This window comes from Arvicanthis niloticus, chromosome 14 (genome assembly GCF_011762505.2).
Source record: "Arvicanthis niloticus isolate mArvNil1 chromosome 14, mArvNil1.pat.X, whole genome shotgun sequence".
NCBI classification, from domain to species: Eukaryota; Metazoa; Chordata; class Mammalia; order Rodentia; family Muridae; genus Arvicanthis; species Arvicanthis niloticus.
Window position 1 is genome coordinate 54,243,151 of NC_047671.1, and position 14,653 is coordinate 54,257,803.

General features: G+C 39.1%; 1 protein-coding gene across 2 annotated transcripts in view; it reads right to left on the minus strand.

Annotated features, from left to right (window-relative positions):
* The window catches only part of Camk4 (calcium/calmodulin dependent protein kinase IV), a 224,025-nt gene that overhangs the window by 27,809 nt on the left and 181,563 nt on the right, over positions 1 to 14,653 (minus strand). For both annotated transcript variants that reach the window (XM_034518596.2, XM_076912860.1), the window contains exon 7: positions 247 to 337. In XM_034518596.2, coding sequence (XP_034374487.1) covers positions 247 to 337 — 91 coding nt within the window. The remainder of the gene's footprint in view (positions 1 to 246; positions 338 to 14,653) is intronic.

Here is a 14,653-nt window from a genome sequence, read left to right on the forward strand (position 1 = left end):
GTTATCTCTCAGGGTCCTTATCATTACTAAACACCGAGTCTGGGACTCATTGAAATTTCCAGCAATGGCGCTTGTTAACCGCCCAAGGGTATCAACCATCAAATGATTCACTGTTACTCACAGATGAAAAGGTTTGAAGGAAACCGGACAGAGGCAATCCTGGATAGAACAAAATGGATAACTTCATCCAGCAAATTACTTCTGCTTGGGAAAAATGGGTCATGGAATATTAGAAAACTTTCTTACCAATTTTGAGTGGTGCATCAGGGGCTGGAGTTTCGTAGAGAAGATTCTCTGGTTTGAGATCACGGTGGACAATCCCATTTTCATGCAGGTACTACACAGGGAAGACAGTGAAGTAACAGTTGTGTAATTTTATTCATGGTTCCGATGTCTATGTTTGATGTTTTAAGTTCTACCATAATCTTATGGCTCAACAACAAGCATTAGGATTTTTAGAAGTGCATCTCAAAAAGAAAACTGTGCTTAAAAACACACAGGGCAGGGGATAGTTTACGAGAGCAGGGGGTGTGTATCAGTGTAGAGGGCTTTCCCAGTCTGCGAGAGGCTCTCAGCAAATTCAGAGACTGTCTTTCTCATCTCTCATCTGCCTCTCCTAAATTCATAACTAAGTTCTGTTCATTTTTAATTCCAAAATTTTCCCCAAATTGTCCTATTTCTTCATGTCATTACCCTGATTTGTTCTGTTCAAACTAGTCTCCAGCAAAGCAGAAAGAAGCTGTCATTTGTTCTCCTTGGAAACAGGATGCTGGCAGAGAGGTGGGTTTTGGATGCCGCTGGGTAGGGAAGTCTGGGTGTCAGGTTGGAGTGGTCAACAAGAGAAGAGGCAATGAAGGATGCTCAGACTCTAGCTCCTACTCTGGCTGTGGCATGCGTCTCCCAGGTTACCAGAGTGGAGGATCATGAGTAGATATTCTTCTTCAGATATGTCCAAACACACATGCCATAACATTTTGGTAAATGTATAACTATCAGTTCTACGACAATGGTTTTTATCTACACTATTTCCTCCTAAATTCAACTAAAAAACTAAAACCGTTCACTCAGTTAAACTTTTAATGAAACATGTATTTCTTTTGACAACAGTCATTAAACGGAGCACTGTCATGTTAGATAACTATCACACAGAAGGTAATGGCCAGCAGGTCGGCCTGGTTTTAAATACACAAATCTTATGCTGAGAGAATGCAAGCGTATAAAGGAACTGAAGTAGCATACATACAGCCTACAAATGAACAGCACATAAAACTTGTTCGCATATAGGATTAGAGCAAGTGCCTGGTGAGAAGCAACTTCTCTCGGGATGCTGAGAACGTTTAAAAAGGAGGTGTGTGTAATTGATTCATGTTCTTATTCTCACTGTATGATGCCAGGTTTCAGAGAAGAGGAGATTTCAGGCTAGAGGCTACAGAAATGTTTGGGCAATTAGACATTATATTAAAAAGTAATGCATAGTGTGGGACAATGCACAAAAATGCTCTGTAGTTACAAAGAAATAAGTGATAAGTAAATTTAAATATATATCTAGGATGGGCATCAGGGATATGTCTGTCCAGTCTGGGCATCTGTGAGACTGACCAGGCAGGGCTGGGATGAAAGGAGAAAGCATTCCAGTCTCAGGGGACAGGTGGCTTTTGCTCAAAGATGGAGAAGGAATGGTATTGAAGGTGATGGTGTCTTACACAATAGCACATGCTTTTCAATATTTATTTATTTACTTACTTATTTATTGGTTTTTTGAGACAGGGTTTCTCTGTGTAGCCCAGGCTGTCCTCGAATTCAGAAATCCACCTGCCTCTACCTCCCATGTGCTGGGATTAAAGGTGTGCGGCACCACTGCCCGGCCTAGCACATGCTTTATACACTGAAAAGTAAGAGTGAGGCTGGGCAGTAGCACAGTAAGTAAGAAAGAGTGTGCTTCACAAGTAGAAGGAACTGACTTAGGGTCCTCAGATGTCACATAAAGCTTGGCACAGTAGTGCGACTGAGCCATTGCTCCTCTGGCAAGATGGGAGATAGAGACGGGAGAATTCTGGGAAACTAGTCTGGAGTAGGCAAAATGAACAAGAGACCTCTCAAACAAAGTCATCGATGCTGCTGAGATTGTCTTTTGACTTCTAAATACGTTCCATGACACAAGTGTGTGTGCGCGCATGTGCAAGCCCACCCACCCACCAACACCCAAACTACCACACACACAGAAAGAGACAGAGAGACAGAGGGAGGGAGGAAGGGAAGGAGCTGGGGAGAAAAAGAAGGAGTTGACATTGGGATGCATTAAAGGAAAAATAACAGTATTTGGCTGCAAATGAAAGGTAAATCAAATACGAAAAGAAGAAATTTAGGCATTTCCCTTCAAAAACCTTTTAATTCACAGATGCACAAACAATTCCTAGTCTAAGTATGCATTAAAGTGGGATGTGGAATTTAAAAGGGAACAGATAGATCCCCTAAATATACCTTATCACGTATCTCTTAAAAATGTAGCCATCAAACTCTCAAGAACACTCAAAGATAATACGGACACTCTGCCTTCGGGGGGTGTCTAGACGTGTAATTAAACTTTCTCCATGGTCCTAACAAAACACTGTGTCGTTGTGTAGTGAGAGCTACTACATGGCAATTTGGTTTAATTACAGCTCTGCTGTGTTCGATGGGCTGTGTGTGGTTAATTGATAATGTCTCAGGAGTTGGTAGGAGGAAGTTTGAATCTCTTTAAAAATCTAACAGGACACAGAAGAACCAGTGATTAAGGAAAGAAAACAGTGTTCTGGCTACAGCTTTCCTATTGGGGATGAAAATTAAACCGCATGGATTCGCTCTTTTCTGTTCTTCAGAAAATTTAGAATTGATATACATGAATTTCAGTAAGAATGTCAATGTGAGCATTCCATGTTTGTGCCACATCTGCTTTGGATGCCTGCCACTCACATTGTATTTACCAGAGAGAGAGAGAGAGAGAGAGAGAGAGAGAGAGAGAGAGAGAGAGAGAGAGAGAGAGATGATTTCAAAACTGTCCGCAAAGGGAAAGTGTCTCCCATGGCCTGACCAGCATCACCTGGCCAGGACATGTTGTGTGCCTTGGTCCCTCCTCATCCCAATTCTGGGATCACTGTCATCTTACCTATTTCAGAGTCACCATACATACTCATGACTTCCTTGCTAGCTAGCCTTGAGCAATTTCACACGCAGATATTAATTTCACCTGTTTGTTATTTCATTTACATTGTCATTTACATAATTACCATCATGGTCTCGATTGGTCCTCCTGTGCCATTTAACACACCCCACCCCATTAAGGCCTTATGCCTATACTTCTAAACCACAGGGTAACTCAAGCAAGGCCTGAGCTGAAAGCACGAATAATGAACTTCAAGCTGAAATCTCACATCTACAAATTGAAGTCTAGTTTCCCCAGAATAAAAGTTCAAAGTTCTTTAAAGCAAACCCCTAATTTGTGTTTTGATGTCTTTCTGAGACGACTGTTAATACGCAGAAGCCACAGTATGATTATTCCCATGTCATGATACATATGTAGTTCCCAGAAAATGAAGACTCTGGAAGCTGGGCTAAGAGGGGCAGGTGGGTAAAGCCCATGCTGTGCACGTGTGGGGACCTCATGTGTGCCCTTAGACGAGGCATCTGTCACCCCTCTGCTCCTGAACTAAGACATGCACAGACATATACATGTGTGAATAAAATGCACACACAGAGAGATGTCCACATGCATCATACATGCATGATGTGGATTTGGTTCAATGCTTGCATTATGAGTTCCCAAACTGCACAAGAATCTCGCATGTGAGACTCTGGGGGGTCCCTGCCCCCAGCTGGTTCTAATTGGTAAATAAAGTTGCCATCGACCAATGGCTAGGCAGGGAGACAGAGGCAGGACTTTAGGATTCCCAGGCAAGGGGACCAAGGAAGAAGCAGAATCACCATGCCAGGAAAGGAATAAGGTACAGGCTGGAGAGCTGCAGAAGACAGAGTAACAATCACGTAAGAGCCTGGGAAGAGGGACCCAGGGGGCCCCCATTGGGTTTCGGAAAGCAAAGATGGAATATAGATTGTAGTAAGTAATAATTCAGGAGTATCAGAGGGGAAGCATTAGCCATGTGGAAGTTTGGGAGTGGCCCAGCCATTGCATTGTTTAAGGCATATTAGAATAGAAGTGTGTGTGTGTGTGTGTGTGTGTGTGTGTGTGTGTGTGTGTGTGTGTGTCTTTCATTCCAGAACCCAGAGCATTGATTAGGGCACTGTAGTGAGGAACTTGCATAGCCATGCTGGGGAGATTAGAGTGGATTAATCAACTACAACATATGCACACATCACGTACACACACGCACACACATACACACACATCACATACACACATAGACAAAGACAGTCATACACACTTATACATTCACATCTTACACATCTATTGCCTCTCATCTCACCCCCTGCCCTGAATTTGCCACTCCTCCATTGAGACGTTAAGTCTACTTTTTTCTTCTTTGAATTTGGTAGAATTTTAAGATGCTTGGAACTAATGGGAGTACAGAGTGACTAATGGGAGTTTTAGTGACTTCCAAGGTTAGATCATAAAAAGCCAATGTGATCTCCATGTTCTGTGGGACCTTCGTTGAATCCCTGAGCTGCAGTGTTACAAGTTGGACTTTTCTAAACCCTCCAGGACATATGATGGTATGCTGCACAGCAGGTAACATGGGCCAGTCAAGTTTAGGATTTCTATTTGACAAACCCACCACCCAGGTCTCACAAAACAGACATGATCATGCCAGAAATGCGAGTGGAGTCAAACTAGGTGATTGATTCATCCTTCCAGACATCAGGCTTCCAAACACGTAGTCTCAGCCAAAACCATGGATATTGCAGAACAGGGATTACTACCATGCCCACTCTGTCATGTTTCAAGGTCTGAATTAGAAAATATGCGTGCATTACAAAATGATTGTTTCAAAATGATAGTCTGAGGGCTGGAGAGAAGGCTAAGCATTTAAGAGCACTTGCTATTCTACCAAAGGTCTGGAGTTCAGTTCCCAGCACCCACAAGCAGGTCATGACTATCTGTAACGCCAGATCCAGGGGATTTGATACCTTCTGGCCTCTGTGGGCACTTGCATGCACATTCATGGGTGTGTGCTTTTTCACAGACATAAATAAATGGTAATAAAAGTCTACTTTATTATTTTTATGTGTATGGGTGCTTTGTGTGCACACATGAATGTGTACCACATGAGTGTCTGGTGCCTATGGAGTCCAGAAGATGGCATCTGAGGCCCTGAAACTGTTAATTGTCATGTGGGTGCTTGGAATTGAAGACAGAGAGTTTCTGAGCCCTTAATGATAGAGCCATCTCTCCAGCCTAAACAACAACAATAACAACAACAACTTTTAAACTTTATGCACAGGAATGTGTATGTGCACATCTCATACATACATATATATGCAGATATATACATGTACAAATAATACACACATATATAGACACACATGCATCATACAACATTCACACAGGAATGTCCGTCAGTATAGCAACAGTAACTAACACTGGGCAACCCAAACAGTCAGCACCTTCACCGAGAACTTTCTGCACTCCACAGAATGAACAATTCCTTCTGCTGTCCATAGCTTTTCCCTCACGTTCCTAGTTCAACATTTTAATCGTAATAATAGTCAAGCGTGTATCTGCCAATACAAAAGATTCCCCGAGAACAAAATTTCTTATTGACTTTTGTACCCACAGACTGTAGATAAAAACATGGGGATAGAACAGGTTTTTGATAAATCATTTGCAAAACGAATGTGTGAATGGCCTGAATGATAGAATTATGGGCTGAGTGGAGCTCATTAGCAGACACCAATGAACAGACACAAATACCACGGAAGGGCTGGTTTATCACAGTTAGGGACTAGCATGTTCAGGTTTCATAAATGTTTATTAAATACACAGTGTGATGGTGACCTGAGCTGGCACAGAACATGTATTTATTTTGGTGGGAATAGGTAGCATACGCTGGTAGTATTTCATTACCTTGTGTGGCCCTATGTTCAAGGACGCAGGAGCTCAACTCACCCTGCTCTCTTGGGAGCTAGCAACATCAACTTTTGGTCCACAGACTGGGAGGTAAAACATAGCACAGACTGATCAATTCTATGTTTTAAGTGCACAATCAAATGTTTAGTACTTTCAGGCCAAGTGACGAACTGCACCGGGCTTTGTACACATTAGACAGTCATTATCTCCCTGGTCTTTCCCAAGCAACAGGATGTCAGCTTGCTCTTTTCTTTCCCCTCAGTCCACGGATGATGTCACTCTCCCATCTTCTGCTGAACCACTTCTGATTAATAATTTGCCATAATCCCTTATCTTTCTCTATTATGTTCCCTCAATACCTGTTGTGTTTTCTTTATTTCTGATGTTAAGAAGACTATGAGGACTGTAGTGTCTTTTTCTTCATTTCCCTCATGTTGACATTAAAATTATTTTATTGTATTTACGTGGGTGGGGGGCATGAACACGTTACAGCATGCATGTTGTCGCTAGAAGACAACTCACAGAGAAGTTAGTTCTACCATGTGGTTCCAGGGATCAAACCCAAGAGGTCAGGCTCGGCAGCGAACACACCTCATTTGCCTGCCCATGTTGAAACTTGTTAAAGTTCTTAAACTTCTAACATTCAGAAACTTGTGTATAACATTTCTTTAAATACTAGCCCCCATCATTCTACATGGACTCTAACTTGTATTTGACATTGTTCCACAGACTTTGTTCAAATATCAACATTAAGTTCATTTTTACCTTTTTTTGTGTTTCATCCGGAATAGTGTTTTTAAAGTTATTTCTTGCTTTTAAGATTATGGTGTAAATTATTACATCATTTCCCCTTCCCTATTATCCCTCCAAACCCTCCCATATACTCTTTCAAATTTATGCCCTCTATTTTTCATTATATGCATATACATATATAATATCTATTTTGGTAGGAATTAATATCACATATATATCACTTTACATATCTATATGAGTACATATGAATATATATGTATGTGTATATACATACATATACATACATATACATATATACATTTCTATATTTCTAAATCTAACCTGTTCAGTCTGTATAATGTTATTTGCATGTATGTTTTTTTAGGTCTGACCACTTGGTATTGGATAACTAATTGGTATGCTCTTTCTCCAGCTCCCAGCATCCCTCAGTATCCTGTAGTTGTCTGTGAAGGGTTGAGGCTTTGTGGTCTTGCCCACATCCACATTACCTGTCTCTTTTCCTTGTTCAGCTCATGGTTAAGCAATCAAGTTAGTAAGACTTACTAGGCGTAGCTTCTGATATTAATAGGAGACACAATCTCACAGCAAACTCCCTGATCTTCTGGCTCTTAGAATTTTCCCACCCCGTTTTTTGAAATGTTCTCTAAGCCTTAGGTAGATGGACTGTACTGGAGATGGCCCCATCAGGACTGGGCTCCATTTTGGTCAGTTGTGGTTTTCAATAACTGTCTCCATCTATTGTAAACAGCAGCTCCTCTGATGAGGGGTGAGGACTGCACTTATCTGTGAGTATAAGGACAAATATTTAGAATGTAGCTAGGGATTATTCTGGCTTATTAAATTGGTGACTGGAATAGTTTTCATGTTATATCTATAAATGTACTATGCTTTGTTTGTGAGATATCTAATCAGTTGATAATTCTGTCAAGTATATTTTTCTATCTTGGATTTAAGAATTAGATTAAATCTTTTACCTTCTGATGTTTTATTTCAGAGTTCTCAGTACATAATTTACAAACCTATTAAATATTATCAGCTTTTCCTAGTTGTAATAACCATTTTAATGTTCCTACGAAGTGTTTCTGCATCTGTGTCTGGAGTCTGTTGATTGATTTTTACTTCCTGCTTCCTTATACACTCTGAAATTATTCATCATCATCATCATTATTTATTAAATATATTATTATTAGATATTATGAAGTTTATCTGATTGAGTACAAGCACAGATGTAAATATATTGTGATATTTTAAAACTCTGTTCTGGATACAGCTTGAACGTTCTGCGATCTGAAGTCTGTTTTAAGATTTGTTATATCTGTGCACTGGGAACATACAGTCTTCCATTCCAAATATGAGCTAGGTGCATGCTCCTATTCTGTGGCTCTTTCTCTGGCCTTGAACACTTTCCTCAAGGTCACAGGCTGATCAGTACTCAGCTGAAATACTGAGGGTGGGGAGCGCTGAGCTTCACAGAGACCTAGCTTTCTTCTCTGTGTTTGTGTCTGTACGCCAGTCTCTGTGGGCACCCTGACATCGCTTTTGTTTTCTCATGGGAGAAAGGCTGCTGGGATCCTCCTGGCTTCTCCACTGTTGCAGCCTTGAGACGTTCCAGTCAGTCCCAGTGTTGTTTGTCCTCCATATACAGGAGTTGCTGTCTTGGTCTGATTGGTATCTAATAGCCAAGAACAATGCTTCATATATTTGTTGTCTGAATTTTTGTTTGTTTCACAGAAAAAGAAAAATTCTTCTTTATTTCATCTTTCTCAGATGCTGTCAATAGTATTAAGTAGTATTGCCCTACAACTAGAATTATCTTGCATAGTTGAGATTTTTTAAAACATTATCACTGATACACCAATAGATGCAGTTGTTCCTATTTTAAAGAGAACAACTGGGATACTCAGACATTTAGTTTGAAAGGACTGAGTTGGCCAGAGCCAAGATGATTCCATGTCTGGTTACAAATTGGCAATTTAGGAGACTAGGCCTGAGTGTCTGTTTCCTAGAACTGGAAAAGTTCAAAACAAGTCAATTCCAAGGAAAGCCACCTCTCAGGGGCAGCCAATCAGGAGCTGCCAAGAGCTGCCCTGCCACCTGGCCTGAGTTGGAAAATAGTTAATCAACAACAGTTTTAAAAACTCCCCCAAATTCCCCAGAACCTTGACCAATACCAAAGACACCCACACCCCTGGAAATAGAACCAACCAATGAGGATAAAAGTTACCTACTTACTCTTCTCTGAAATTCCCCTAACAGGCTTTAAAAGTGAGCCTCTAAGCTCACTCAGCGTCTCCATCCTGGTAAACGGTAGACCTCTGCGTGTTGAAATTCTGTGAAATCAAGCGCTCTTTGCTTTTGCATACTATTTAAGTCTGGGGTCTTCCTGTAGTGATTCGTGGACACTAATAAGTGCAATACTAACTAATCCCAGCACTTCATCTAATATTAATGAACAATTTCACCACATTGGCTCATAAATTTCTAAGGTTTCTAACAGCAAAGTAAGAAGCCACTTTAACTTGATCTTTAGCCAGTAAGAATCCCTTATGTTTGTGGGCCTCTGGTAGCTCTGAGAACAGAGCTAAATAGGAAAGGAGTCCAAAGTTGTAGTGATATAGAAGGTAAGAATCATCTTAATAAAGGACAATAATGATTTTTTGGCTTTGAGAAAATCACCTTGACTGATCTCAAACCTATTAAAACAGCTGTATTAGTATTTTACGAATGACTACAGGTTGGATTTTATCCTAAGTAGAAAATATTTAGCCATTTTTCTGTTCTACTACATATATACTGCTTATATAATTATACTAATTATCAAATGAAGCAAAGTGAACACTTCAAAGCATCTTGAATAGATAAGCATGCAGCAATGAAATAAACATAAGCATCACTAAAACAACCTTTTAAAGGGGTTGATGTGAAGAATTAAGAGTGAAGGTTCCTGGCTTCCAGATTCTAGTAGCAATCTAATATTTCACACAGCAATGAAAACAGTATCCTATGGTTCGGTGAGTGTAGATAATAATACACTATGTGTTCAAGAAGACAGAAAACAGAAAAGGAGATTTGGCCATAAACAAATGTTTACAAAATAAATATCTTACCTGAGTTTTGTGATGTGTGCAGGTAAAAACACTACCTGATATATTATTAATATGAATAATTCATATGTTTTTTATATCTCAGTTGAAGATTACACTTTAGCGTGATGCTTCTGAGATTTACAAAATAAACTTTGACTCATATGGTTGTTCAGAAATGGCTCATGTTCTGTGATAGACCAAAGCCTCTAGTTTCCTGTAGAGACCAGTGATCCGAAGATCTGTCAGGTTCTGTGGCCATACACTCAAAGGACATAAGGCAATTCTGTCAAAATTCTGAAGGCTTCAAAACAATAAATTTGAATTTTTTGTAGGTTTCAAGAATCCTTGTCCCAAATGAAATTTAAAAACATTAAATGTCTCTATTAACTAGGGCATTAATTTTCATTAAGCAAAGATTTAGCTTAGAGTAATTTCAAATAATCAAAGTGCCTTAGGGCTAGGACTTTAAAAATCTTCTCTGAAGGATTACTCTGAGAATGACAGAGTCGGTTTAGACATTGGGAGATTATTTGGAGATGTAATCCCAAAACCAATTGCTTCTAAAATGGGTTAACATAAATGAAGCGAGGAAAACCCATGACTGTGTTTTTTAATAACTTTAATCTTGCAGCATGTAATAGGCCTTGTTCTAAGAGATTTATCAAGCATATTAATTCCTTGTAAGTTTATTTCCACTATTTAGTGTATAAAAATTCACAACATTGTGATGTTTTATTACACCCTTCTTGGGATCTGCAGGGATCTAACTAGCCCTGGTGACCCTAGTCTTAATTAGGGAACTGTGATGGTGAGAGTAATGTTCTAAGTTTAAAATACTGAGTTTCAGAGATCTATAAAAAAAATGTCTCAAACCTGTAAGTCTCACTTGCCCAGGAACAAATAACTTTGTGGTGCTCTGGAGGCTGTTGTTGATGTTGTGTTTATAAGCCTTTCACTAACTAACTCACGGTCATACTCTAGGAATCTGGGGTATGGACCAGGACAGTGCTCATTGCCCTGGCCAGTATTTAAAACTTGCATCAAATTTGGCTTAAAATTGTGTTAGCCGTCTTATTCGTGCACTTATTAGTGAGAACTAAGGAAGGAGATGGGTAGAGAAGGTTACATTGATGGGTATATCACATGTTACTCTCAAGCTTTTCACAGGGTTATTAATATTGTACCTCAATAAATTGCTTTCAAAGGTTTGATATCACAAGTTAATAGCAATAATATATTTTTGGATGGAACTGCAGAGTACCAGACAGAGAAGAAAGCAGACATTGGATATGCATCATCTAAGAAGGAAATATGATGTAAAACAATGCGTCTCAGGGAGGATCTGGCAGTTCCTCACCAACCCTGCCTCTTCCCTGTTAGGGAAATGCACAGAGCCACTCTCCCAGTCCCCTCTGCTCTCTGCTGTGTGGGAGGGATTGCTTTCTTGTCCTTACTGTTGTTAATTTCAGGCTGGATTTTGCTTTTTTTCTTTACTAGAACTGTGGTCTCTATAGTTATTACCCTTATGTGTTCCCTTTGTTGGGTTCTGTGTATTAGATGTCTTATTTTAAGAAGTAAATTCACAATGTACCATTTGGTAATCATCAACAAATGGTCTCTTTCCTTTCTGTTAATTAGACACAAAACCCAGTAGCTATACAATGGCAATGTACTGCCTGGCTGATGGTCAGAACTTGATCAAGAGCAAAAAGGACCAGGACTATCATCCTAAAGTTACAAATTTAAGACAAATTAAACAGTCTTGGGATTTTTGTTGAATAGGAATCTGGGAACCGGAATACTGCAAATAGATATTTGGCTTCAATATATTTTATGCATCAGGAACTGAATATCTAATATGGCAAATCTTGTATTCTTTACAAGGTGACATAATTGAAATTATTTTCACAGTAAAGTTGCTAGAAACTCATTTGTAAAGGATAACTATATTGTTATCATCAATTCTTAAAGTCTTTTTTTTGACTTTTAGTAAACAAAAATTAACACATGAATATTTACACCATATAATTTTAATTCTCTTATGGGCAAACACATAAGTGTTGCAGTATCACTTAATGACACTGCTTCTGTGAAATCTCAAAAGTCCTCTAAATGGATGACTTTGTGTCATCCATTGAGATCGACATAAAGTCAGAAAGAAGAAAGGCCAACTGGATCTTTTAAAAGAAAAAGGGGAGTATCATAGAAAATCATTCATCAGGGTTTCATGTATACTTCATGTATGAATGTAAAATATATGAGTAATTTCAGATTAAAAGGCAACCTTTAGAACTTATGAAGATATTACAGTAAAAGTTCATAAAGGGATAATACAGTAAGGATAATACAGTAAGGATGTATCTCAATGCATTGCTCATCGTGTGAAATGTATATGGGAATTAAAATTTTATTTTATGTAGAGCTGCTGAGTTAGTTGACATATTCTTCAATAACAAATGATTATATCGTATTGGTTGCACTTGCCATAAATAATCCACATTAATTTCTCCATCATCTAGTATGTAAATGAATCTAAGTAAGTGAATGAAGAATTGCTTGAACTCTGACAACCATTGTACATTTTGTCTCTGTTGTAGTTAGGCAGTGTTGGAGAAGGAGGAGCTGGTACACTCTTGCAGTCTGAAAGCACAGGAAATTGCCTAGTGGAAGTCAGGCCATCATCCTCTGAAGCTGCCTGTACCAGGCAAAAGCAGCCTGAGGGCCCAGTCAGCATCAGCTGCATTACATTTTATGAGCTTGAAGAGCTGGAAAAAATGAGCAACAATTTATGATAGAAATTGGTAATCAGATGAATGGTATGTGCATGGAAGTATCCATCAGTATCCTACATCTGCCTGAGTTAGAAGGCTCACATTTCTGGTTTTGTGTGAGAAGAAGACTGTATAAAGCAACAGAAAACAGCCATTGTTTTTGTGTTAAATGAAACTAATGTCAATTGTTCTCAGAAACAAAAATTTTAATCAAAATTAAAACTATTTTTTCTTTTGGATTTAATGAAATATTACTAGCTGAAGGCACTTGGACATGATGACAGAGATGTAAGTTTGCCGAAAGGCATGCAGACAGGTTTAATGCCAAACCTTAAATGCTCTTAAAGAACAATACAATATATTTTGCAAAAAGAAAGAAATGGAAATTAAATCTTGGCTTTACTGGGACAATGGATGTCAATTAGCTGAGGCTAAAAACAAAGCTGTGATTGATAAGATATTAACATTATTGAAACAAAATCTGGGGAGTATTTCTTCATGTTCAACACATGAAGCTATGGTACAGAGCAGGCAAAGGGTACCAAATTCCAAAGTTAAGATGAGATAGGCAATTTAAACAGACATATAATCTCTAGTGAAATAGAAGCAGTCATTAAAAGTCTCCCAACCAAAAAAAGCCCAGGACCAGATGGTTTTAGGGAAGATTTTTCAAAGAAGAGATACTAGTACTCAAAATATTCCACATAATAGAAACAAAAGGAACATTGAAAAATTCATTTTGCAAGGCCATAGTACCCTGATATCCAAAGCATGCAAAGACCAGAGAGAGAGAGAGAGAGAGAGAGAGAGAGACAGACCGAGACACACAGAGAGAAACACAGACCAATTTCTCTTATGAACATAGGTGTAAAATGGTTAGTAAAATAGTTGCAAACTGAATCTAAGAACACATCAGAAAGAACACCCATGATGATCAAGTAGGAGTCATCTAGAGATGTAGAGATAGTTCAACACATGATAAAAACAAAACATTTAAAGATGTGTTCAACATCCTTAATCATCAGGAAAATACAAATCAAAATCACCTTGAGGTCTTAAATCTGTCAGAATGACTACACGCTACACGAGACAGCTCATGCCGGTGAGAATGTGGAGTAAGGGGTCCACTCATCCATTGCTATGTGAATGCAAACTTGTACAGCCACTGTGGAAATCAGTATGGAAACGTCTCAGGAAGGCGAGAATCAATCTACCTCAAGATCCAGTTACACTACTCTTGGGCATATACCCAAAGGACACTTCATCTTCCAACGAAGACACTTACTCAAGCATGTTAAACTGCTTCTCTATTTATAACTGCCAGAAATTGGAAGCAACTTAAATATCCCTCAACAGAAGAATGAATAAAGAAATGTAGTACATTTGCACAATGGAGTATTACTCAGCTGTTAAAAAAATAGTATGAAATCCAGTTATATAGGTAAATGAAAAGGTCATTTTGAGTAAGATATCTCAGACCCGGGAAGACAAATATGGCATGTGTTTGTTTGTATATGGATATTAGCTGTTGCTCAGTGACAACTAAGCTACAATCCTTACAACCTCACAGAGTAGATGAGAGTAGGGGACTGAGGGTACAGATAGGTCTTGTTAGGAAAGGGAAATGGAACGGATAGCTATGGATGAATGAGGGAGCTGGAACAGGAAAAGCAAGTGGAGAAGGGAGAGGGAGAGGGAGAGGGGACTGAGGGAGGAAATATGGGTAGAGAGAGCTAAAATTAAGGGCCATTTGAGGGACAGTATAGAAACATGATACAGTAGAAGTTTCATAAATATACACATATATGAAGGTGATTTAAATGAAATCACCACATGATGGAGGAGATAGATTCCCAACTGGCCATTTCTTGTCACCAAATAAAGCCTGGTGACAAGCTATCATCCCAGTACTGGGACTGGGTTACCTTTAACTGACCTATTGGACAATGGAATCCCACGGGCATTCCCAAGATTACAGGTTG